The sequence below is a fragment of the Prionailurus viverrinus genome, chromosome B2 (genome assembly GCF_022837055.1).
Source record: "Prionailurus viverrinus isolate Anna chromosome B2, UM_Priviv_1.0, whole genome shotgun sequence".
NCBI lineage: Eukaryota > Metazoa > Chordata > Mammalia > Carnivora > Felidae > Prionailurus > Prionailurus viverrinus.
The window spans coordinates 120,380,590-120,408,287 of NC_062565.1; the positions used below are offsets into that span (position 1 = coordinate 120,380,590).

Consider the following 27,698-nt stretch of genomic DNA (forward strand, 5'->3'; position numbering starts at 1 on the left):
GTTTTAAATTTTTGTCATCTATTTTAGCATCTGCAAAATCATAAAATGAGGAAATAGCAAAGGTGGTTTTGCACAAAGTGTCTGTAAATACACAGGTAGACGGCGGCAGGTATTGGAAGCATCGTGTTTGGGAAGGGGGGCAGAAACCTCTCGCCAGAAAGCCTGGAATCTTTGCGGTGACGGTCGACAGCGCTGGTGGCCCGGAGCCATGTGGCACGCGAGCCCCGCGAGCCCGGTCTCAGCGCCCCAGCTGGGAGCTGCAGGATCCATCGCCACAGTGATTTAATAGCGGCCCCGTGCGGCAGCGGCGGGAACTGCAGGTGTTCAGAGGCAAACTGGGCCGCTGGGCCGACGCTGGGGTGCAGCGGGTCAGGGGCACCCTCCATCCCGGTTCCACTCCGGGAAGTGGGGCACAGGGGGCTGGGTGACCGGGCACTCCTTCTCACATGCACTGGACCACCCTCTGGAGTGCCCACAACGGAGGGACTTCGGGGGAGAAGGGCAATGAAGATTTCCGCAGTTAAAGCCAATTTTCCAACACGTGGTTGCTCTCCATCATCCCCATCTCCATCATCCTTTTAATTTTTTTTTTTTCTTCGCTCTGGTGGTGGTGTTACAGGGCATCCCACCCTGGGTTATTTTTCCCCTTCAGGATTTGATTTGTTCCTATTCTTCCCCATCTCACCAAGAGGCACTCTCATCCACCCACATACATCCTCAAGCCAAAACCTTGAGTCACCCCTAAATTCCTCTCTCCCCTCCTTCTACATGAGCAGGTCCTGTTGGCTCTCCTTCCAAACACATCTTTTATGCTCCATCTCCGCCACCACCTCCATGGTCCAAACTACTCATGTCTCTCTCTCTCTCTGTCTCCAAGCTCCCATAGATCTCCCTCCATCGTTGCTAGACAATGGCCCTCCTGAAACATGAATCAAATTCTGGCATCCCCTGTTGAGAAGCTGATTCCTTCCTACCTCCCCAACGTCCTCTGTTTACTAGATTTCAGTCACATGGGCCACAGTGTCATCTTTGACCATGACAAACCCTTTGGCACGGGCTAGGGAAGGCTCTCCCTCGGGATGACTGCCTTATTCTCATCCTTCGGGTCTCCGTTCAAACGTCTCACCTCCATGGAGAGGCCTTATCTAAATTAGAACCCCACACCTAATGACTCCAGCCACCTTCTCTTTCCTATCACCATGTTTTCCCCTTAATAGCAACTCTGTAAGATAACGGGAGAGTCTGGTATTTATTTATATGTTGTCCATCCACCAAGTTCCAAAAAGCAGAGATTGTGTTTATTTTGATCACAGTTCAATTCCTAGCACGTCACAGACTGTCAGTTTAGAGAAGTCATTCAATAAATATTTTTGAATTAATACACTTCTTCTATTTAAAAAATGGGGGGTGGGGGGATAAACGTGGCTACTACACCATGGAAACACAGCAGAAGGTATGAGAACTACACAGTAGGGATTCACCCACTTCAAGCAACAGCACGGATTTTACGTGAAGTCAGACAAACCCCTTCCCTGAAATATAATAAGCAATCCTGTGGGCTTACTTGCTTGGGAATGGGATACATCTACCAGAAGTAGGTTTAAAAAAAAAAAAACAAAAAACAAAAAAACAAAAAAAAGATGACAGGACTGAAAGACAGACATTAAGAGAAATGAGTAATGTTATACTAAGTATTGTTTATAAATCCAGATCATAATTCATAAAGTACGTTACAAAAGGGAAAATCTAAAGTAAGGTTATTCTTGTAACTCTCACACAAACGAAACTTCTAGAAGAGCTGAGGGCCTGGGAATACTATGCAACTTTTGCATGGGAGGAAGGAATCTTGCCTTTTGAAAAGAACAAAACTCTTAGGACCCAGATAAAGCATGCCTTTTAAAAACTGATTTCACAGTAACTATTCTATACATTTTGAGAAATCTTGGTACTACTTTGAGGCATATCAAATTAATTCATTTATTTCCCTGTTAATAAAGAAAAAGGTACATTCACAGAATTAGTGCATTTAGAATAAAAAGTAAACAGAGGAATCAGGAGACCTGGAGTCAATAACCTCTTGATGGACAAATTCGATCACCTAAAAACACAAACTTTTGCTGATTCTCAACCGCTCTTCTCACACTTCATGTTTCACACATGGCTGGCTCAACGGGCCAGCTTTTCAGGAAAGCCCAACACAGGATTCTCCAAAAATATGTTGAGACTTTCAGGATGGTGGTGTAGGTAGGGTCTGTGGAGTTTTACGTGTAATAGTAAGAAAACCCCTTTCAACTTTGATGTTCAAGGCCAGGAGCCATCAGTCTCCCCACGGGTATCCATCCAGGATTCTTAAGGCTAGATTTCATCAGGTAAGAGAGCAGTTTGCTCTTCCTCTGTGCCGAGGATATTTTGGAGTTTAGATCTGCGTTGAAGGGAAAAAGAGGAGTACCTTACTATTTCTCATCTTAAAAAGACCCAGTACCTACACCTCTGCCTTTCCCCTTAAATGCCATCTACCAAGTGATGAGGCTTACAGTGCCCAGAAATCTTCTGCCTGAAGGAAGGGCGTAAAATGGCTATTTCTTTTCCACTGCCCTGGGCTGACTTTTCTTTTTTTAATGTTTACTTTTTTTTTTAAATGTTTTTGTAATGTTTATTTATGTTTGAGAGAGAGTCAGAGAGAGACAGAGCGTAAGAGGTGGAGGGGCAGAGTGAGAAGGAGTCATAGAATCCGAAGCAGGCTCCAGGCTCTGAGCTGCCAGCACAGAGCCCGACGAGGGGCTCAAACCCATGGGCTGTGAGATCATGACCAGAGCTGAAGTTGGACGCCTAACCAACTGAGCCACCCAGGAGCCCCTAATGTTTACTTATTTTGAGAGAGAGAGAGAGCACATGATCAGGGGAGGGTTGGGGGGGGAGGGGGATCCCAAATAGGCTCCACGAGTCAGTGCAGAGCACACGAGGGGCTCCAACTCACGAACCCAACTGCGAGGTCATGACCTGAGCCGAGATCAAGATCTGATGGGTACCCAGCTGAGCCACCCAGGTGCTTCGAGGGCTGATTTTTAAAGGGAAAAAAATAAGCCCAAGAACCGACCATACCTTCTTCTCTGTGCGTGCTCCCACAGGTAAAACAAGCCCATCGCCAATCCCTTTAACACAATGAAAGGGGCAGTTAATGCCAATGCTCCAAATCACACTTCTCTGCAAATGCCAGGAAGATGAAAACAAAAGGCTACTCACACTTGTCAGAGCCCAAAGACCTTGCACAGCAGCTGCCCATTCAAAACCAATTTTCTCATAAAGAAATCCACCCAGTGTGGGTCCTATAAAAGCACTAAGAAAAGAAGAAAGCGTATTCAATAGTGTAAAAAAAAAAAAAAGAATTATTTCCTAAAGGCCGCATGATCCCTCAATCATAGATCTTCATTAAATTGGAACTGTAAGTACTGAAGACAGAAGCCAATTCCTGGACGGAGCACTGGGTGCGACAAAACCGATTCTACCCGATAATGATGATGTTTAACGCTTTTTAAGCAATTCTAAAATTATAACTGCTTCTAAAAAGTTGGTGCCTTACATAAAAATTTTAAAAACGTGACATGCACGCCAAAGAACCCTTATATGATTCTCTCTATTGTTCTCAATAATTGTATTTAAAATAACTCCAGTCTGCACATATTTATTGAGATATTCTACAGTTCCAGCATACATTTATTCCTCAGGAATAGCAAAGAATAAAAACGAAACAAATGAATGAAGAATACTGAGACATGACCTGTTAAAGGAACTTAGAAAGGTCACTTAAGACAAAGTATATGGGGACCATTTTGATTAGGTATTAAACTGCTGGTATAAACCAGTGATCTTGGAGTCAGAGGGTGTGGGGTTAGGACTCCAACTCTGCCCTAAGTGAATTAAGTGCCTTTGGGCACCTCATCAGACCTCTCGGTGTCAGTTTCTTCAGGCAAATGCAGATAGTATTTTCCATCTTGCAGGTGTGAACGAAATGGCTACTCACCCAACTGACCACATGGCACTGAAGAGCCCCGATACAAGTCCCAAGGTACTTAACCCTTCTTCAAATCCATTTTCGCTGCAAAGAGACAAGAGTAGATCTGTTATGGACAGGGAAACCTGCGTGAAAGCAATGAACAGTGTGTGGCAAATAAATTAAGAGACTGGGAATAATCTGGGGGCACCTGGGTGACTCACTGGGGTAAGCGTTCGACTTTGGCTCAGGTCACAATCTCCTAGATAGTGGGTTAAACCCCTGTGCTGGGCTCTGTGCGGACAGCTCGGAGCCTGGAGCCTGCTTCGGATTCTGTGTCTCCCTCTCTCTGCCCCTCCCCTGTTCACACTCTATCTCTCAAAAATGAATAAACATTAAAAAAAATTTTTTTAAAGAGACTGGGAATAACCTGAACAAAACCAACAGACAGAACACTCCATCTCTAAGATAAAAGCGAATCTAATCTGAAGGAATTTTCATAGTTACCTCTACTCCATGGTTTTCTAAAAATAATTTTACTGCATATCTAAAACATGATATTAAGAATCATGACCCATTTGCATGAAGTCTCATAAAAATACATAGTTAAGAAATTCTTTTTTTTTTATGTTCACTTTATTTTTGAGAGAGAGAGGGTGAGCAGGGGAGGGCCAGAGAGAGGGGGACAGAGGCTCAGAGGTGGGCCCCCTGCTGACAGCAGCAAGCCCATGTGCAGCTCGAACCCGCGAACCCGTGAGATCATGACCGGAGCAAAAGTCGGACGCTCAACCGACTGAGCCACCCAGGCGCCCCTAAGAAATTCTTAAAGTGAGATGAACATGTAAAGAGAATAATGGGCAACTTTTAGAAAACACGGAGGCAACTCATTATTCCTCAGAGAATACTGAGTCAACCCAGTGGATCTCCTCCCTTCTCTAGTTCACGTGGTGTTCTTTACCATCATGCCTAGTAAACAACACCGATGGCCAAGTGACAAATACCCGGTGCGATACTGTGATTCATAGTAAGAAATATATATCTGGTCTCCCTCCTGTTTGCAACATAGAACCCATAACACCCTTGGAATTTCCTAAGTGATTAAAACAATTTCAAGTACCTTTTTTGTTATGTTCATGTGGTGGCTTTTAGGGGGCTGGTTGCCCAGAGAGTCAACCATGTGATTAGAGGGGTTAGAACTTCCAACCCCAAGACCAGAAACCCCCCACCTCTGAGGAGGGGCCAGGCTGGAGATGGAATCAATGGCCAATGGTGAGTGATTTAACCAATCAGCAGTATGTAAGCGTCCACAAAAATCCCAAAAGGACAGGGCGAGAGAGCTGCTGAGTTGGTAAACCAGACCCTTTCCACATGCCAGTGTGCCAGGGCTCCAAAACCCACAAGGACAGAAGTTCCTTTGTTCAGGTTACTCTTTGTGTCTTTTCGTCTGGTTGCTGATTCGTATCCTTTAATCTCTTTTGTAACAAATCACTGAATCTAACGAGTACGCTGGATTCCTGAGTTCTGTGAGTCACTCTAGCAGATTAATTGAATCTAAGGAGGTCGTCAAGGGAACCTCTGATGCACGGGCCAGTCAGTCGGAAGCACATGTGAACTTGTAACTAGCACCTGAAGCAGAGGGCAATCTGTGGGACGGAGTCCCTCACCTGTGGGATCTGATCATATCACCAGATGGATAGTCTCAGAACGGAGTTGCATTGTAGGACACCTAGCTGGTTTGGGAGAATTGCTTGGTGGTGTGGGAGCTGCCCCCTCTCCCGACCCCGCACTGGAAATGGGACTAGAATCATTTTACCTGGTCATTGTGTGCCCGTGTATGGACCTTCTCCGTGAGAAGGAAACAATGCTGAGGGCTTTCCGTTGTGCTTTAGCGTTGCAAAAGTGTTTCTGTTCCTAGGCATCAACCGAGCCAAGCCTCCATCCACAACTCATTTTACCTATCATTGTATAATATTACCATATACGGTAAAACCTTGCATTGCGAGTAACTTGTTCTACAAGTGTTCTGTAAGACGGGCAAACATTTCTCACAAATTTTAACTTGATAAATGAGCGACTGTCTTGCAACAAGAGTAGCATGTGACCATGAATGGGACAGGATCACAACTGAGGCAATGATTCTTCTCTCTCACTGCAAGACTGTGGGCGATCATCAATGCAATGTCACATTTCCTCAAAAAGAGGCAAAGGCGAGTGTCACTGGATAGGTTCCTTGTTAAAGTTGCAAAAAAAAAAAACCAAAAAAAACAAAAAACAAGATTCCATTGAGCCAGTAGATAGCAGGGATTCCATTAGTGATAGTGAAAGTCATTCTACACAATAACCTTCCTCTCTCGTCTCCCTCACACCAGCCATGAAGGTTTTCAAAGGTACGTGCAGGTTAATTTCTTTATCTTTCTTTATATTTTGTGCTTTATTATTTTGTATTATATGATGGTATTATAATCATTTTTGTATGAATATTTTTGGGTTGTGGAGCGAACCATCTGAGTTTCCATCATTTCTTAAGGGGAAATTCGATTTGATATACAAGTGCTTTGGATTATAAGCATGTTTCTGGTCACAAACCAAGGTTTTACTGTATTTTCATTTCCGTGACAGTATTATTGCATGCAGTGTTTATATCAGAATGCTGTGTGACATAAACTCATGAAGATTTGGTCTTGCGGAAAAAAAAATCCAACATCCTACGACATTGAGAAACCCAAGAAAGCCTGTGATGCTCACTGCAATTTGCAACACGGCTCCACAAGCACAGAGGTAACTTACTATGCACAACTGAGAATCTCCGGGAAAGTTGGAATGATGCTCATTCCAGCAGAGACGCCATTCAAGACTAATATCAGCACCAGCAGCCAGAGCTGACTGCAAAAGAATTTTGGAAAAAGAAACAAGACAAAACAACATGAGCACGCTGAGAGACACAGGGCTCAAGTTAAGGAGGGCAGGCTGAATCCCAGAGAAGCGTGCTTCCGAGACGGCATCACTAGTCGGCCTCATTCCCATCCGATCCCACTTCCTTCAGAGACAGCACCCTCTGGCTCCTCCCACTTTGAGGGGGGTGGCGAATCAATTCACCACGATACCTCAATTTCTTTGGTCACGTACATCACCTGCCCTCTTATCACCATACGGAATCTTTTCAAAATTGGTTAAACGTTAACGCTGCTCCTTCAATCACTTGGCTTTGAAATTCAATGGACAGAAAAAAAATGGCATAGAAGGGAACTGGTAAAGAAGGGGCAGGAAACTAATTTGCTCGGCTTCCTGCACTGTGCCAATGGCTTAACATCCATTACCCCCATTGAATCCTTGCAGCAATATTCTGCCAAGTAAGCACCATCGTCAGCTCCTTTTTGGAGATAAGAACACTAAGGCTCTCGGAAGCTAAATGATTTGCCGGAGTTCACGTACCTAGTAAGTGGCAAAGCAAAATGCAAACCCAAATGTGAAGGACTCTGAAATCCTTGCCCTTTCCATGTCACACTTGATCCCAGAACCAGCTGAAAAGCTCTAAGCTTCCCTTATTTTAGCAAATACATTACCCTTAACAAGCTCCAATGAGCCGGTACCACATGCTAAGAATGATACAGAAACAAACAAAGACTTGATCCCAGACTCAAGGATTGAGAAAGAGTAGGAAAAAAAAAACAAACCAAAAACACGTTTTAACAGCTATCAGCCAAAGGGAGGCGGCAACAAATGCTATTTTCAAAATAAAGTACAAATAAGCATGCAATTGAAACACAAAGGGAGAAGCGGTTTTCGCATTTGATCCAGATGTGATGATGCATTTTTCTATCTACTTGTAGCAGTGCCACCTTCTGGTAAGGTAGAATACTGCCAGTCCAACCCAACAATTCAATATAGTCCTAAATCTAGGTAGTTATTTAAATAATAAGGTTCAAAATACGAAACCATACCAGCAGCACACGAAAAATTTCTGTAGTAATTCTTAATGTTATTCAGCCAAAAATACAGAAGAAGGAAAAAACATTACCTCTGAATGTGTAAGACCGGGATTGGTCCCAAGAGCATGTAGCATCCGGCTGTGATTATGTTTCCCAAAACCAGAAACCATTTCCTGAGATGCTGGTAAAGAGAAGGAGAGTCCGAAAAACCCCTGAGAGGTAAAGCCCCTCCACGATCAAAGCATATACACAAAAATCACTGAAGAACACAAGCCCTGACATTTAAAAATCCAAATACATTGAAGAAAATGAAACTTTACATTTAAGAGAAAATAGGTAGATGGTAAACAGAAAGGCGAGACAATATACCCCAAGATAGGGAGTTTCTAGGGACAAGGATTCCTTGGGAAGGGAGTGTATTGTAGATTTTCCACATGATGAACTATCCCCAAAGTAACAATTTAAAAAGCAGCCATCCTGGGGCGCCTAGACGGCTCAGTCGGTTAGGCATCTGACTTAGGCTCAGGTTCATGAGTTCAAGCTCCATGTCGGGCTCTGTGCTGACAGCTCAGTCTGGTACCTGTTTTGGATTCTGTGTCTCCCTCTCTCTCTCTGCCCCTCCCCTGCTCATGCTCTGTCCCTGTCTCAAAAATAAATATAAACATTTAAAAACATTTTTTTAAATAAGTAGAATAAATAAAAATAAAAAAACAGTCAGCACAAGGAACCACCTGGTAGATACAGTACCTGAAAAATTCACACTATTTAAAAAGCACCCAATAAAATTACTCCTTTTAAACTACTTGAATGCAGGCTGAAAATTCTAGGGGTAAAATAGCTGCTCAGTTAAATAAGACTGTCTTAAAACAAGCTCCAATCACTGTTTAAGACACTTGTTTTTTGTCACCTGGGTTACTAAGTAAACTCTATGTAATTTAGGTTGTGATAAATATTTATGCAAGTTTAACAAAGAGAGGAAATGCAAACAAGTAAAAAGCACTAAAGCCACAGAAGCTTGGTATGTGGTTAACAGTACTTACTAGTACTGTTTACCAGCATCTGGAGTGAATGGTATAGACCTAAGCAAAGGAGAACAGAAGGGAATTTCTATCAGGATAGCTACAGGATAAGCAATGTACATTTATGTAGCCACCCCTTTCATTCCCACAGAAAAGAAACTAAATTATCTCCTCTCAGTCTGACCGAGTCCTAATTAGGGACTCTGCCCTAATTATTTTATTTTTTTAAATGCTTATTTATTTTTGAGAGAGAGCATGAGTGGGGCAAGGGCAGAGAGAGAATCCCAAGCAGTCTCCGCACTGTCAGTGCAGAGCCCGATGTGGGGCTTGAACTCACCATCCGCGAGATCATGACCTGAGCTGAAATCAAGAATCGAACGTTCCACTGACTGAGCCACCCAGGCGCCCCCTGCCCTAATTATTAAGGCCAATCCGTGTATTTTGCATCAAGTGAGTTTCATCCTTTAGAGAGTCTAATCCAATAGTTTTCAATAGCCTTGTTAGCACCGACCCCTTTCCCCCAGAAGAAGCAATTAAAAGTGAATGTTCTCTGAGTGATGGCAGGTTGGAAGACATGGGAACCTCTCCATCAACTCCAAAAATTGAATATAGTACAATTTAAGTGTTCTCGCCCCCTCAAGTAAAAAAACAAAACAAAACAGATAGATAATACAGAGGTGATGGCTGTGTTAATTAACTTGACAGAGGACATCCTTCCACAATGTATTCGGATCCCGAATCACCATGATGCACACTTTAAATATCTTACAATTTTATTTCTCAATTAAACAGTAATGAGCTATTTTTTTTTTTAATTTGAATGTCAATTCTAATCAATGGACCTCTAGAGTTCCAGAAGTACAGCTGGAAAGCTCACCAATCTAAATACACAAAGGTGTTTCTCAAACGTAGGTTAAGTGTACGTACTGGTATTTTATCACTCAGTAAACCAAACAGCGGCGAAGAAATGGCGTAGGATAGTGCCAAACCCAGGAATACCAGTCCCACATAGCCAGCTGGTAAATTAAACTGTAAAAGAAATTTTTTATTAGAGTTACACCATTAAGTCATTTTTTACATAAACAAAAATCTTTTCTTTTTTTATTTCTTTTTTTTTTTAATTTTTTTTTCAACGTTTATTTATTTTTGGGACAGAGAGAGACAGAGCATGAACGGGGGAGGGGCAGAGAGAGAGGGAGACACAGAATCGGAAACAGGCTCCAGGCTCTGAGCCATCAGCCCAGAGCCTGACGTGGGGCTCGAACTCCCGGACCGCGAGATCGTGACCTGGCTGAAGTTGGACGCTTAACCGACTGTGCCACCCAGGTACCCCTCTTTTCTTTTTTTAAAAAAAAAAAGTTGATTTATTTATTTTGAGACAGAGAGAGAGAATGAATGGGCAGGGAAGGGCAGAGAGAGAGGGAGAGAGAGAATCTCAAGGAGGCTCCGTGCTATCAGTGCAGAGCCCGATGCAGAGCTCAAACTCATGAACCGTGAGATCATGACCTGGGCCAAAATCAAGAGCTGGACACTTAACTGACTGAGCCACCCAAGTGCCCCACACATAAATCTTTTCTACACACTTCTTCAGCTCTTGTTATCTACCATGAGCCCACTATTAACACTGAGCATCGTTCCTAATTTTGGTCTTACTTTTTTAAATGAATTACTTTTTCTTTATGAGGGGGAAAAAATCTAATGGAGGTCAAAAGTCCTAGATATCTTGTTTTGCAGCATTTGATATTGTACATATAAATTTGTTTCTATGAACCATAGTATTTTTACATATATTTTTACGTTTAAACCAGTGCTGCATAAACTTTATGTGCATGAGAATTGCCCAGAGAACTTTTTTTTTAATGTTTGTTTACTTATTTTGAGAGAGCGAGCATGAGAGCAGGGGAGGGACAGAGAGAGAGGGAGAGAGAGAGAGAATCCCAAGTAGCACAGAGCCAGACACAGGGCTTGAACCTTGAGATCATGACCTGAACAGAAATCAACAGTCGGTCCCTTAACTGACTAAGCCACCGAGGCACCTCCCAGAGAACTTGTTAAAAGGGTTTCTTAGTTGGATCCAAGTGCTAACATGCCTTGGTTCAAGGGATGGGAAAAAACAAAAAGGTTCTTAGGCTTCAGACCTAGAATTTCTGATTCAAAAGGTATGAGATGGGGCCAGAGAATCTGACTTCTAATAAGCAACAAGGCGATGCTTACTGTCCATGGACTGCAGTATACTGATGTGAAAAACCCGGAGGATAATATCTATTTTATCCATTTCAAAGGGATGTTAATATCTAATTTAAAGAATTACATGGTATGACACTTTACAAAAGGCTTTTAAAACAGTAAGTTAACCACATCACTCTGTGATATTGTTACTATTACCAGCATGATACAAACACCTTTCTTTGGTTAACTGAGTTGTTTTCGTTTCCTTAATTTCCTTAACTGATTTTCTTAAGTAAGCACGTGAGATTTATATAGGAGTCCATGTACATTTCAACAACTTTATGACAAATTAGTCCCTTAAAGATACGAGGAGGAAGAAAAAAGTCAGAGATGTCTTCTTCCGGTTTTATAACTGGTCAAGACAGCATGGAGCCCTCGCAGCCTAAAAGGCTGGGTCACCAGTGACTGGACAGTGAACTGTCAATTCAAACAATGATGTAAAGTCAGAAGAATGGCAATAGGATAAAAAAAAACTTTCTATAAAAAACAGGAAAACTCAAAGATGTATTTTTTTAATTTTTGTTTTAATGTTTTGTTTATTTTTGAGACAGAGAGAGAGCAGAGCATGAGCAGCAGAGGGGCAGAGAGAGAAGGAGACACAGATCTGAAGCAGGCTCCAGGCTCTGAGCCATCAGCACAGAGCCTGAGGCAGGGCTCAAACCCACGAACCATGAGATCATGACCTGAGCCGAAATCGGACGCTCAATCGGCTGAGCCACCCAGGTGCCCCTCAAAGATGTATTTCTAAGTGTATTTAGAAAATGACACTTGTAAAGATTTCTTATGAAATAGACATGCGCAACTGGGATTTACCAGACATTGGCTAAGATATTTTTTCCTCATGTGGGCAGAAATTCTTAAGAATATACAAAAATGACTCCTGGAGAGATACACTGTTGATGTGACTGGAATGTGTCCTCATAAACACAAAATATGTTTCTTGTTACCTTATGGATGCTCACTGCTTAAACAAGATATTATATTATTTTCTAAGTCTTGGGCAAGGCACCAAAATGACAGTGTCCACGTTTATCTTTTTGGATATTTCACAAACACAAAACCGTCCCTAGTGCCGTTGAGGAATTGTGTTTCTGGTAACTGCTTTTTTAATTCCAGTACCTCACATAAAGTCAGCATGGGCCGCAATTAGATTTCTACCTCGATAAACACATGTTAATCCTTCATTATAATTAACTACCAGAGTTGGTCATGTACTTTATCACATCATTGATAATCCTTTTTTCAGAAATATCTAAGAGTGGGGCGCCCGGATGGCTCAGCCGGTTAAGCCTCCGACTCTTTAGCTCAGATCATTAACCCAGGGTCATGGGATCGAACCCCACACTGGGCCCCACTTCAGGCTATGCACTGAGGACAGAAACTGCTAAAGATTCTCTCCCTCCCTCAGCCCTTCTCCCTCACTCGTGCTCTAACCTCTCTCTCTAAATTAAAAAAAGAAGAAAAGGAAAAGAAATATCTAAGAGCAAATCTCTACAACAACCCTTTACATTCAGAATTTATTTTCCAGCACTAAAAAAAAAAAAAAAGAAGAAGAAGAAGAAGAGTCTTGGTTCCTTTCTACCATCCCAGATTAATATATTTCATAGTCATTCAATTATATGTAACAGCCTAAAAGGTAAGTGGACCCACAGGGGACCTGTTAGTGAAGAACATTAAATGAGCTATGGAGTACCCCAAATGCTTCACTGGAGTTCAAACAAGTAGAGGAAAAGTGTCCTTGTTAAGCACTCAGGATAATTCCCAAGCCAGACATGTGATGACTCAAGCAAGACCTTGAAAAGGAGACCAATGTTTGGGCCACTTGGTGAAAAGCTTCTTTCACTTGCCCTGAATCAGACCCCTGGTGAAAGGGATGTCACAGAGGGAGGGGACAGGCTGTGTTGGGGTGTAGATCTCATTCTGTCTCCTCACAGCCACTCGGAGTCTTTCTACAGAGTGGGGCCCCAGAGCAAGCAAGTGCACCCACCTTCCACAGAGCAGAGCTCTCTGACAAGCAGGCTACTCACCTTCTCCAGAACAAAGAGAGACAGAGTAGGATCAAGGAAGCCAAAACATGAGCTGAGGGAGTTGATGACGAAGGCTATAAGTGCAATCTTGGGTAACGTGATGAGTTTCCAGAATGAGTGTTCACCTGGATCAGAGTCTAAGGGTAAAAAATCCAAAAAAGAGTAATTAAAATTCTAACCTATTTGGAAAAATGAAATTGGTAAGGCCATCTTTTATCTGGTAATCAAAATAACTGCACCTCTGAGTTTGCCTAAAATTGCATATTGTCTGCATTTGCGTATAAATTATTCACACCTAGAAGCCACATTCAGTCTTCTTAAAGACAATTTCTCAAATTGATAAAGAATCCACTGGAATCAGAGTGTGAGGAGAAGAGGGGGTCTTAGGTTATAGGTTATAACTTTGAAGCAAGTTGAAGCCTTCCCCCCAATGAGATAGAGACTATATGAAGTTAGATTTGGTGCATGGGAAGAGCCAGAAGCTTTATCAAGGAAGGGAGAAATCTGAGTTCATCAAAGGGCACAGACAAAAATTTTTTTTTTTCCTGATGGCAAAGAAAACACCAGATTGAGGAGGGTGTTACTGAATCATGCATAAATCACGTGGGCATTCAAGGTCAACTGAGCACGGACCTCACTCCTAGCATCCCCCTTGCAGTAACCCAGATTCTTTACTGTTCCCAGCAACAGGAACTGTTGTATCCAAGCCTCCAGTCACATGCTATGATTCCTTTCTTTTTCTCCTGCTAATTTTTCAAATTCTATTCACTCTGTGAGGTCTGGCTCTGGCCCTAATTATTCCACAAATCTTACCTTCCTCTGTTTCCTACTGCACTTCTGCTCTGTACCATACCTTTTAGCAACTAAACCACATTTCATTTTACATTGTTGACTATTGTTTGGTGATTTTCCTGTCTTCCCGTTAATTTACTGAGCCATGTCTTTGCTGAGTCAGGTACCATGCAAAATGCTGGGCAAAGACAAAGAAGACAAGCTCAGACCCTGTTCTCACAGAGAAGTTACAGTAAAGAGTGGAGAGAAAAAGGATGGAACAAGGAGGGAATCTTTCAAAGCACAGCAGATAGTTGGCTAAAACAAAACAATAACAAAAACAAAACAACAACAACAACAAAAACAGAGAAAGCCATATAGAGAAGGCTTTCGTCAAGTAGTAATATCTAAGTTGGTGCCCAAGGCATGAGCTTAAGATGAGCAAGCAAAGAAGGAGGAAAGAATAATCCAGGCATATTATTCCAGGAATGGTACATTCCAAGACTCAGCAGTGAGGAAAACTATTCTGAGTTGGAAGGAAATGAAAGAAGAGAAGCAAAGCTAGAGGATGGAGATTAGAGTAGGGGACACCAGCACGGTGGAGAGAGAGATCATACTGCAGAAGCATGTTATGCAAGACTTTGGAAAACATGCTAACAGGCCTGAGAAATCACTACGGATTCTAACCGAGGGGTAGGAATGAGATCTGTGGTTTAAAGAGACCTCTCTGTGACCTTGTGGAGAATGGAGACAAGAGGACCAGTTAGGAGGCTGTTGGAGTGCCAGGCCAGAGATGATACTGGCCAGGTCTGGGTAAGGAAGATCTTTGAGGGTGAGGATTAGCCCCTGTTATGCTCTCATTTCTCCAAAAACACCCACCATGCTTCATTACTTAATTCTTGGTGAATAATGATCTAGCATGGAACAAATTCAAAGAAACACAAAGATCGGTTCAAGTATTTTAAGTGCTACATTTAGACTTTGTCAGGATACAAGGGATAAAGGTTAAATCATGATGTTAGTTTCTTAATTATTAGCCAAATATTCAATGCTAAACAGCCCACGACGCTCAACCACAGAAAGTGCACAGACTTAGAAAGGGGACAAGCACTAGCATATGGCTCGGTGCAGTAGGGCCAGCAAGGAGACTCCATTTGGTGAGTGTTTTGAATTGTTTATTAAAGATGTTCATTAGTCACCTTTAAGATATAAATTATAAAAGATCAACTTGAGGGGCGCCTGGGTGGCGCAGTCGGTTAAGCGTCCGACTTCAGCCAGGTCATGATCTCGCAGTCAGTGAGTTCGAGCCCCGCGTCGGGCTCTGGGCTGATGGCTCGGAGCCTGGAGCCTGTTTCCGATTCTGTGTCTCCCTCTCTCTCTGCCCCTCCCCTGTTCATGCTCTGTCTCTTTCTGTCCCAAAAATAAATAAACGTTGAGAAAAAAAAAAAAAAAAAAAGATCAACTTGAATTGGTTATATTTACTTGCATATAAAAGGTATTATGGATTTATGCTATAAGATAAATTATTATGGCAGAAATGGTCCCCTTCTCTAAATCCAAAGTGGGAAAGATGAGAAATCATAATGAGGGTACGTAAGCACGTCCATAGCAACAAATACATAATGGGTTTAATTAAACTGTTGCAGAAGCCCAAGTAATGAAAACCTAGGCTGATTATCTGCTTTAAGAGACAGATGAGGAGCTTTTCCAAGCTACTCAATTACTCTCTCTGCTCCCCACAATTCTGACATATTCTTTGAGAGAGACATGACCCCCTGGTTGACCTGGCCTGCCACAGGAAGCTACTGGTAGAGGCGAGGAAGCAGGGGAGGGAAATAGGGAACCCCTCGGGTGTGAAGGGGCAGGAAGCATGCTGATCACTGCAGCACTACTTACTGAGCACTTATTCCAATGACCGAGAAGCTTCAGAAGGATTTCCCAGAAGAGGAAATAGAAGTTAAGTTTTGAAGGATGAGGAGGGATTAGAGTGGATGCGAAAGGGACAGTTTTCAGATCATGTGACTCCTCTACTGGGATCTCACAACAGCTTCCTCACAGCTTTCAGGATAGGGCTCACATTTCACAGATTCACAGCTTTTTAATAAGAGGATTGGCACGTCCATGACTGTGCTTTAGAAATATTTCTTTAGAGCAGTACAGGAGAGGGGACTTGATGCACAAAGGATGAGAGAGAGGGAGGGACCAAAGTTGACTCTAGAACGATGTTGGCTGTGAGTCTAAAATGGGGTAAAGGAGTGGGGTAGAACTTGTAGGACACAAAATTCTGCCAATATCATCAAAATAAAAGACGATTTAATTGTCAGGCTTCTCTCCGTAAGCTCTCCCAAAACACTAATTTTATTTAACTTTTTTATTTTTTTAATGAACCATTTTTTTAAATATTTATGTATTCATTTTTGAGAGAGAGAAAGAGAGCACATGTGTGAATCAGGGAAGGGCAGAGAAAGAAAGGGAGAGAGAATCCAAAGCAGGCTCTGCGCTCAGAGTGGAGCCCGATGTAGGGCTCGATCCCACACCCTGGGATCATGACCTGAGCTGACATCAAGAGCTGGGCTCTCAACTAACTGAGCCACCCAGGTGCCTCCCAAAACACTAATTTTAAAAAGTACTCCTTAATGAGAACACCTAAACCTATACTTACAGGCTTTACATTATCAATCTCAGAGATCTTTTTATTAATACCAGTTTTTTCCATTCAATCTAAATAGAAGGTCCTTCCATAGATAACCAGTGTTTGCCAAAAAGTTTGTTCATAGAAATATAGCTAACTGGGACTTTGTTGAGTTCAATGAAAATGTCGGGAGATTTTAGTTGAGGATTAACAGAAATGAAGAGAAATGACCATCAAGTAACTAGGCTGGTGGCAACCAGAGGGGGCCGCAAAAGATTGTCGGGGGAGGGAGGAGGCGAGGGGAGCAGGCCAGGACTCCAGGAGAAACAGATATTGGGGCCGGTCCAGTGCCTAATCACACAAGTTCTAAATACCCTGCCCTACCATTAATTAATAAACACAGTCTTTCCCCCATACAGTGTGGTAAAGGGCGAACGTGACTCTTTTCCCTGCTCCATGACAATGTGACCTGGTGTCAGTGTCTTGATTATCGGTCCATTGTTCATCTGTGAACCAAGCAACCAGGACGCTTAACCACAGAAACCACAGTAGAAGAAGTAGTTGTACTTCTCACAAGTAGAAACCACCGTCTTACATGTTTCAGCATGGTGGTGCCTCTCTAGAAACATTCTCTGGCTCTCTCCTCTCTAGCCTTCAAGTTAGCTCTCTAGCTCTGTTCCCTTCGTCATCGGATAAGTGTAAAATGCCAGCTATGTCACTAGGCAATCTTGCTTACAGTGAGAATAACCCTTGCCTGGTACAGAAGAAACTGTACATGAACCTGCACACCATGATTTGTGCCCTGAGTGTTCTGACTCTTGTACCCGGCGCGTCCCTCGTGGTGATCCTGAGAGCTATGTCCAGGAAGTTGCTACAGGATAGGTTGATTCTTATGGGGTGTGAAGGTTTGAAGCCAGAGTGACCCCCATTACTGCCTGATGTGGCCCTGTGTCCTTGTACTTGGGCTGTGCTTCACAGGCAGCTGGGAGGACCACTGGGGAGAAGGTCAGGCCTTGCCCTCCCGCCTGGTGGCCTTCCAGGAAGACAGTGCCATGTGTGGCCCTTGGTAACTCGTCATTCTGAAATATTTAATTAAGTCCAAGAACACCTCTGGTGGACACTTTATATGGTGATGTTTTATGACAAGGAATTAAATATTCGTTAGTTCTAAAGGTCAGAAAAAATTGTAATATATAGAAATTCACATAAACTGCCTACAGCAACATTTCTCAAAAGAGAATCAGCTCTTTCAGGGTACTCTAGAAATCTACCATGGAGCATGCAAGATGAAAGTGAGTACTGTTAACTTGGTCCCCTATACATGTATAAAAATACTTCAATTTAAGATTCTTAAAGTGAGTAATAAATGCAGTCTTACCATAATTAGGTAAAATGTACATGTTGAGTGGTACCATCAGCAGAACTATGCATCCCAGAAAGATAAAAGGCACCTCATAGCCAAAGGATTGATACAAGAAGCCACCTAAAGGGGGCCCTAACACTAGTCCCAGGCCAGAAAAAATCTCAAGACTTCCCTAAAAATGGGGGAAAAAAAGAGAATTGAGTCAATACAGTTGGTTTGAAGAATTCACAAATAAAGATTTAATGGACGCTAACTGAAAAAAAGGCTATCCACTTCACAATTTACACACCCAAACCCACACAACTCCAAGATGAACCAAAACTTTAAACATGCATATTGAAACCACAGAAGTACTAGAAAAATAAAATATGGGAGGAGGTTTTTTTTTTCTATGGTGGGGAAGTTTTTCTAATTATGACATAAAACTCAGAAGACACAGAAGAATCATAAATCTGATTACATGAAAATGTGAAAAAACTATGGATGTTAAGCACATAAAAAAGACAAATGAAGAATAGTAAAAAAAAAAAAAAAAAATACTGACAAAGGACTAATTTCCCCAAATATACCAAAAGAGCTAATACTAATCAATGGGGGAAAAATGAACAACCCAATAGGAAAATGAGCAAATGCTACAAACAACTATTGACACGTGAAAGAAAATGCAAATACGTCTCAGGCATGTAAAAGAAAGCTCACCCTCACTTTAAAAAAAAAAATAAACGGTTAAACCACAAGATAACAATTTTTACCCATCACCCATCAAACACCCCGCTGGCAGGAAAGTGAGGAAAGAAGCATGTTTGGACACGGCTGGTGAGTGAACACAGGAGGATAATTTGGCAAATCTATCAATATTACAAACGCACATACTCTCTGGCCCAGAATGCCATTCTGGGACACGTCAATGGGCTCATGTTCTCCAGAACCGTTTCTGGGAAATGTAAGCAGTACGCCTATCACAGTGGCCACCACTGCGTGCCACATGGCTGTACAACCCAAAATAAACCTAAGCAGATAGCTAGCCGGCTGTAGATATAGATATTTAATTAAAATGGGAGTAAATAACAATCTCCACAGCAAATAGTGTACTTAATGGCCAAAGCTATAGTATTAATATGGGCAAAGGAGGAAATTCTTGGTACTAAGCCGATGAGGCCCTGAAGTCTCAAGGACAATTATTTGTTGGGAGGGCTGCATTTGGTCTACTATGCAAACCACACGTCCTTCAGAAACGCATGGGTCCAGAGGAGACAGGCAGGAGAGAGCCTGCTTGGGGTGAAGGAGGCAGTAGCCAAGAGCTGGGACAGAAATCTGGTACGTCACCAATGCCAGGCGTCCAGGCACCTAGCCAATATATTATGTTAATACAATGCTACCAAGTTCTGGGTTTGGGGGAAAACAAGAAAGCACTCGGCAAACGGCACAGAGGCAGGGAAAGGCTTTAAGGTCTCTAAGATTCCTTCCACGAACCTGGGAAGAGTAGAGGAAGGACATTAGTATATACTCAAGTGGCCACTAGGGATGACTTTTCTAAAGCAAAGGAATGCCTCCGGCAGCTCAGCCACAATCTGGGCTACAGAGAGACAACAAAATACTACTGGGCAGGTGTTGTTCTTTTAAGTGGTAGACTCTAAACCCGGGAAGAGACCTAAATAAGACCAATGGTATGTTCAGTGACAGCCCGCTGCTAGAAGCAGTAATTGGGGTAAAAGGTAACCAAAACACAGAAAATAGAAAAGAAAAGAAAAAGAAAGGGCAGGTCTAGAAGAATGGATTTCAGCTTTGACTTGGAAGGGCAAACAAATACTTGAGCCTACGCTAAAAGGAAAACAGGAAAAACGCGTAAAATACATACCAACACCGTGGCCACACTGTTTGGAAAAGCCTTTGCAAGAATAGAAAAAGACGCAGTTATTGCCGCCGCAAAGCTGACTGCGTCTGCTATTCTCACTAGAAAACACATAGCGGTAAATACCGGTCCTTCTGGAACTTGGTCCAACACGCTAAAAAAGAACAAGACAATTCTCAAATGCCAAGTTGGTTTGTCGTCGTCGTCGTCGTTGTTGTTGTTTTCCTTTTTACCGCTACTCACTGAAAAGAGTAGCATCTCACACAGTTATTATAATAAATCTCTTCAGAATATGAATGTTTTCAATTGCTTTATTTTACAAAGGGAAGTCTCTTTTTGGGGGGGAGATGGGTAACCATTCGATTCATAATGACGGTTTAGTCGCCCTTTTCTGATGCAATTGGCCGTTTAAATGATAACACTGAATTAGTTTCTCTGAGACATGTAGAATCACTCTGACCAGAACATATACAAAAGAAAGACTTCTTGGTTTCAGGTATCCCTCAGTGGTAGGACTCAAACCTTGGGGGGGAAAAAGGAGGGTGGGGCAGAAAATAGAAGACCATGCCCCTTCCCCTGCCAAAAAATAGAAAAAGGAAAAGGAAAAAAAAAAAACAACAACAACAAAAAAAAAAACACTTAGTTTGACACGAAGGCTTCCTAGCTTACTTCACCATAATCTTACAGCACTCTTCCTTCTCCTATGTTCCCCAAGAGGCTGTGTAGGCTCATCCATATTATTTGCCACTAGGCTGCTGATTTAAGGATTCTTAAGCTTAAGAACTTCCACAGCTATTTTGCCTCTATTTTCCCTTTTCCTGGAAATAGCAATGGAGGGAACCATTCTGAAGTGAGCATATGACTCAAGCCTGGCCAATCAGAGTACCCCCTCCCCTACATTAACCTTGATGCAGGGATAGGTCACCAACAAAGATCAAGCCAGGGGCTCCGTCCTGTGAATCTCCTGGAATTCCAGGAAAAGTGGCATTCTCTTCCTCTGGGAGCTGCTGGAGAATTCTTGCCACCACAAGCAGACAGCTTGTCCATGAACAAAGCACAAGAAGAGGAAAGCAAAACTGGGAGCTTGAGATAGATTTCCGATGGCAGTATTTTAATATGTGTGTCCTGATGTTCTCCAGCTCATTCTTTATTGCACTTTCTCTGCTCGAGGCAAAATGTATCTGTGACTCCGAAAAGTGGGTTAAGTTTCTGTCACTCCCACTCATAGCAGTCCTAATGAACAGATTCAGAAGCCACTTAATGCTCAGCCCTTAGAAGACTCTGTCCTTCATTAGTCCCATCCTCTAAATCACCCAATAGCTACACGCTGAGCCCTCAACAGACAATCAATGGGACGGACTGATTTAAAGAATTCATTAACATTTTAAACTGAAGATAAATTATGAAATCTGTTCAAGCTCCCAAACAGATCAGAGCACGACTTACCCAAAGAGAACTGTAACTCCTCCTGAGACAAACATTCCTGCCACAAACATAAATTTTGCTCCAATATGTACAAGCTATAATAAATGTCAGAGAAGAGTCGGTAAATCGACGACTGTTACAAGTCTACATCCAGATAAACACAAACCCACTGTATCAGGAAATATACAAGATTTGGGAAACGTATGTTTGGGAAATATAGTTAATGTAATATTATAATTAATTCTTTAGTGGAATGGCAACACACATTGCTTAAAAACATGGAAGAAGCAAAAAAATCAATCAACCCATTACGATAAGCAAAATAAGTCAGTCAGAGAAAGATAAATACCATATGATTTCACCCATCTGTGGAATTTAAGAAACAAAACAAATGAGCAAAGAGAAAAAAAAAGAAAAGAAAGAAGCAAACCACACAACAGACTCTTACTATAGAGAACAAATTGATGGTTACCAGAACGAGGTGGGGGCGGGGGGCGGGGGGGGGGAATGGGTGAAATAGGTGAAGGAGACTAAGGAGGGCACTTGTTGTGACGAGCCCAAGGGGTTATATAGAAGTGTTGAATCACCACACTGCACACCTGAAACTAATATTACACTGATGTCAACTGAAATTAAAATAAAAACAAAAAAAAATCAATCAACCCTATGAACGGAGTTATCAACAGGAGCATATTTCATAAAATATAATGGTGGTTATTTCTGAATCAATGGAAATTCGAGGCTTATAGATTAGAATAGGTCATTACACAACTTTCAAAACTTAAAATGTTCCCATGAACTTTAATACTCACGTATTTTCCAAATACCAAAGATGCCAGCAAGTCAAATAAAGCATAACATCCAAAGATCATACCGGTAACTGTATTGCTGGCTCCTTTCTTTTCAGCCTTTAAAGAAACAAAAAAGGAAACAAAGTTTGACAGACAAATTAGCATCAGTGAGGAAAAATGGAGCTATCAGATCAGAGCATTGTGTTCTTATAACCTTTATCTGTGTAGCAATTTTCAAAGATTATTATTTTAAAATAAGCTGGATGGGGAAGGAAGGGAAACTATGGTCAAACCTAGTCTCTGACATGGAAACTATTCACTCAACACACCCCTAAAGAACTGTTAGCTTTACAATCTTGAGAAAGGAAAACAAAGCTGGCAGCAACGTACTTTGTGATTTCAAAAATGAATTGCAAAGCTGAATTAAAACAGCATAAATACAAACATATGAAACAGATTAGAGCCCTTAGAAATAAACCCACACATATATGATCATTGATCTTCCACAGGGTGTCAAGGACACACAACGAAGAAAGGATAGCCTCTTTGACAAATGGTGTTGGGGAAACGAGACATGCACCAACAAAAGAATGAAATCAGACCCCCATCTTACACCACTCACAAAATCAACTCAAAAAGACTTAAACGTAAGACCTGAAACTGTCAAACTCCTCAGAGAAAATATGGGGGAGGAGGTGCATCTTGACATTGGTCTTGGCGATGATTTCTTGGATTGGACACCAAGAGCTCGGGCAATAAAACCAAAAGTAGACAGATGGGATGAGAAGTCAGCTATCCATAAGCCAAGGAGAGAAGTGGGAACAGACTCTTCCCTCACAGTCCTCAGGAGGAACTAACCCCGTGAACACCTTCATCTCAGACTGGTGGCTCCAGAAGCCACCCAGTTTGTGGTACTTTGTTATGGCAGCACCAGCAAACTAAAACAGGTACCTCAGAGGGAAGGTATCATCGAAGGAGTCAATAAAGATGTAGAAAGAACACTCATGGGTCAAGCCACATTATCCACGTTCTTTGCTTAATAGATCTGATAAGTATTCTAGAGTTTGGCATTACTTATATAATGGCCTCACAACTAACATTTACTGGCCCCCCACTATGAGCCAGAATCTCTATTATTAAGCACTGTTTTACATGGTTTCTAGCAACAATGAAATAAAGGATATATTTTTAGTGGGCCCCATTTTATAGATGAGGGTACAGACTTGCAAACTTTATAGGGTCACAGAAGCCATGACAGTTTCCATCTTGAGCAGGTTCCCACGTTCACCGTAGAGACGGGATGGTGACTTCAGATATCCTAGAATCACATTCCATGGCAGCAGCTAAATATGACTTTTGGAATGTGGATCCTGCTTCACATCAGTAAGCAAGAAGAGCTATTAAAAGCAATTTCTGGTTCACATGTTATCCTGTGACAACAAAAGAGGATGCCAGAAAAAGGAGGACTAGAAATAGGAATCTTACTCTAGAATTTAAGAAGGGCCCTGTTTTTCCTTTGCCTAATTAGCTCTGGCTAGAAGGAAGGAAAACAGAGCATGCAGGAGGAAGGGTAAGTTTTTCCAGTGCATTTGTCAACCACAGGGTTCTAAGAAGAAACAAAAAGGAAGAGCCCACTCTTTGTATCTAGACCTTTTAAAATTAGAGCGCTCTCTCCCTGCCTCTGTTTTCTTTCCTTCAGCCTTCCCTCTTGTAAGCAAAAAAAACTAAATCAAAAACTTAAAAGTATAGCATGGGGAATATAGTCAATAATACTGTAATAACTTTGAGGATACCTGGGTGGCTTAGTTAAGCATCCGACTTTGGCTCAGGTCGTGATCTCGCCGTTCCGGAGTTCCAGCCCTGCATCGGGTTCCCCACTGAAAGTGTGGAGCCTGCCTGTCATTCTCTCTCTCTCCCTCTCTCTCTCTGCACCCCCCCCCCCCCCCGGCTCGCTCATTCTCTCTCTCTGTCTCAAAATACATAACTAAACTTAAAAGATACTGTAATAACTTTGTATGTTGACAGATGGTAACGACACTTACCGTGGTGAGCACTGCATAATACACAGAATTGTGTATTTGCTATGTTGTAGATGTGAAACTAACATGGTACGTCAACATTTTGTCAATTTTTTTTAAAAGGGATTGGAAAAATTATTAACAAAATCAAAAGACACACATCTGTAGTCTGGTGTTCCTTTGTGTGCATTCCACTAAGCAGAAGCTAACATTAGTTGCTCTAGTGCCCTGAAGGTTGAGCCAGCTGCCCAGTTTTCAGCCAGGAAATGCCCTGCTAACTGGGCATCATTCTACTTCCTCCAGTTCCTCTCTGCCCTAACTCTGCAGGCTCCACCCATCATTATATTTTCCAAATCCCAAAACTGATCAGTCTAGTCTGTCTTGTTCTGATAACTTCTCACTGACTAATGTCTCCGGCATTCTAGCTCTGTCTCCTCCCCAGACCTGCTGCCTCTTGGACCTCACTCCACCTCAGGCTCAAGCCACATCAAGTTGTCTGCTTTCCCGGAGAACGTGCTACTTCCTGTGCTAATCCCATGACTATCTCAAGTGATTTCTTTCCTAGAACACCCTTGCCTCTGTGGTTCACCTTGAGAGCTACCTTCCTGAAGACCAATGTTTTTTCATATCGTCTCACTCCCAACTGGTAGACAAGAGAGGGACATTTTCCCGATCTTTTTTCTGTCCTAATGCATCCAGTGCCTGCACACTCTAGAGTGGGAGACGGTTACCCCTCCCGCTCCCACTCAGTAAATAGAATCGAACTGAGCCAGTCGCTGAACTTCTGAGTCTTGTCTTCATTGACAACATGACGGATGGCGTTCTCACTACGCTGCCTTAGGGAGTAGCTGCAAAGACCAAATGGGATAAATGCGTGGGAAATCACACTGAAAACTAAAAAGCACTGTATGGGTACAGAGTCACATTGTTCCTTTGGCAGAGAAACCATATCCATTCTCCTTGGTAACACGCAGAATGGCGGATGGGGCACCTGGGTGGTTCAGTCGGTTAAGTGTCTGACTCTTGATTTCGGCTCAGGTCATGATCTCACAATTGGGGGATCAAGCCACTTGTTGAGCTCTGTGCTGAGCATGGAGCCTGCTCGGGATTCTCTCTCCCTTTCTCTCTGCCTCTCCCCTGCTCGCTCTCTCTAAATAAATAAACAAACAAACATTCTAAACAATAAAAAATAAACACATGTGTATATCATCTCCATGCAACCAAGCCAGTTGCAAGCCATAGTTTCATGCTATGTCCCACTCACCTCCAGATTCCAGGTGGATTCTCTAGGGGTTAACTCCCTGTGAGTCTGTGCCATGAACTATAAACCCTAACACCACATAAAAGGCAATGATTACAAAGAGCTAATCAGTATTAACCAGAATTCTTCCTTGGGACAAACCATTGCCATTAGATACCATCAGAAATTCAAGGCAGAAAAAGGGAATTTAGTGGATCATGTCTTCCTAATTCCAAAAATATCAATAAGCGAAAAACTCCAGGAGACAGATTTCCTGTCTCAGCACAGACCTTTTGCAGTAACACTCAAATCTCAGTTACTCAAAGCACCCCCTTTGTTTCAGTTGCAGAAACCAAACAAAGATTTATAAAACTACACGGTAAGCAAAGCAATCCTCAGAAGGTCAGTTATATTTAGGTGAGTTATTTCCCGAGAGGATATTCTTTCTGACTGGATTGTTTTTATATCTGGCGTCAAATATTCTGTCAGAAGTCTTTCTGTTTACTGAAGTTCTATGCATCATCTTTACTAAATGCAGAGTTTCACATTTCACATACTGTAAAATGAAATAATGCAAAGGGCTTTTTTTTTAAATTAGAGTTCATAACAATACTAAAATGTCTCACCTCCTTGGGGAAAAAGGGTCCAAGGATAGAATAGCACATCATAGAACCCAAGTTAATGGAAGCTGCAGATATCAGCACAAAAAGCTGTTCTCTTGAAAGCTGTCTGGATGTCTCTCTTGTACCTCCTGGAGGGCCATCACCTTAAATGCAAACATGCTACAGTCACAGGCATGTAATTGGGACTGCTGATTGAAGTTGACACATGTCACTTCTGTGCAATGTGAAGATAACATATGCTGAGCTAAGGGCTATTTTGAATATACCACATTTGATAAAATGTCACACAAAATCTGGTACAACACTGTCATTTTGAAAACACCTCATTTTCAGGGCAGAATTTATCAAACCATCTGAAACCTGTTTTGCCTTCACTATTTCTTCCACCTTTGGTAAATTCCTTCAAGGATGAGGCAACAAGGTGACCTCCAAAGGGTGCTACTCTCTAAAGTATAGGATAACTATAATGAAGTTACCAGCCTCATAACGTTCCATGGACTTAACAGTGTTCTAAACATGTCACCTTAGCTGTTGGTTAAGCATTCTGGAGTAGTGTAGAAGTCAAGTGAAGTGTAAGTGGGAGAAAACAAGCTAAAATATTCAATTGGCAAATGACATCTTACAATGGTAATGCTCCTGGAGAGACAAGTCCCATAAATCGGTAAATCAATACACATTTTACACTAATAACTGGCCTTTTGCACCGATCATTTTCATACTGATTCCCAAAGCTAAATCTTCATCTAACTTAAAGGCAACAGGTCAATTATTCAGTTTCAAATATTCAGCGAATCTATCAGTCATTTTTAAGTTCAATGGTTTGGAAAAAAAAGAAATTTAAGGAAGAAGACTGTACTTGGTTTGCTCTACTTTTCAGAGGTAGTCATTGCGGTCCAGGAAAAAAAAAAAAAGAAAGAAGGAAAGAAAGGAAATCTGTGCAAGATGAGGAAGTCTCAAGAATCTTTGTAAAACTTCTGGAGTAGATGAGGAAGGGAAGTGAAAGTTAAAAGGGGAGGAACAACAATGGAATGTTTTACCTTTGTCTAATGGCATACTAATTTGAATGCATTTCCAATCACATGGTAATTTATAAAAGCAGCGCTACACGTAGAGCAAAGTCTTGAGAGAACTCTCTCTCCTGGGCCCTGAACTTTAACCCCTTGCAGAGAGAGAGAAGCTCTAACCCGAACCCCACCCTCAGGCCCCAGGCTTTTCGAATCTCTCCGAAACAAACCAAGCTAAAGCTAATTCAATCGTGGGTAAAGGGGACGGGACCCACGCCACCGAGAGGTGTCCGTCCGTGCCGCTATCGGTCACCTCCGGGGAGGCGTGGGCCCTCGCAGTCCCCCGGCGCGTCCATGCGCGGTGCGCGATGCGCGGTGCACGGTGCGCGGACTCCGGCGCCGGGGCTCCTGGGTCCAAGCCCGCTCCTCGGACTCGACCTCGCACGGGCAGACGAGCCGGCGGCGCCTGTTCAGCCCGACCCAGGCATCGTCGCTTCCCAACGGGCAGCGCTGGGCCGGGAGCTGCAGGCAGCCGGGGCGGACACCTGGGGGCTCTGGGAGGCGGGGCGGGGGCGGGGGCGGGGCGGGAGGCGGAGCGGGGGCGGGGGCGGGGGGCGGGGCGGGGTGGAGCACCGCCTTTTTTTTTTTTTTTTTTCCCCCCTAAAAACACAGGCTACCATAGTAATTCACGACCTTGGATATGTTTGGGGTGGGGTGGGTAAGGGCTAATCTACATTCCAGGTAGCTGAACCCCCAAGTTTAAAATGAGTAAAATGTATTTCTA

At 42.5% G+C, this 27,698-nt stretch overlaps 1 protein-coding gene across 2 annotated transcripts; it reads right to left on the reverse strand.

The window, feature by feature from the left end:
- Window positions 1-595: 595 nt before the first annotated feature.
- Window positions 596-27,463, reverse strand: SLC18B1 (solute carrier family 18 member B1). Of its 2 annotated transcripts, XM_047859732.1 has the most exons (14): window positions 27,228-27,463; window positions 25,914-26,053; window positions 22,051-22,146; window positions 21,260-21,333; window positions 19,820-19,967; window positions 17,977-18,133; window positions 13,196-13,332; window positions 9,867-9,968; window positions 8,010-8,101; window positions 6,779-6,874; window positions 4,022-4,096; window positions 3,244-3,337; window positions 3,103-3,152; window positions 596-2,422 (listed from the first exon to the last, which is right to left on the reverse strand). In XM_047859732.1, the coding sequence occupies exons 1-14, from the start codon at window positions 27,268-27,270 to the stop codon at window positions 2,356-2,358; spliced, it is 1,371 nt and encodes a 456-aa protein (XP_047715688.1). In that variant the 5' UTR covers window positions 27,271-27,463; the 3' UTR covers window positions 596-2,355. The 2 variants fall into 2 exon arrangements, with proteins under 2 accessions (XP_047715688.1, XP_047715689.1); XM_047859733.1 differs by lacking the exon at window positions 6,779-6,874.
- Between the last annotated feature and the right edge of the window lie 235 nt (window positions 27,464-27,698).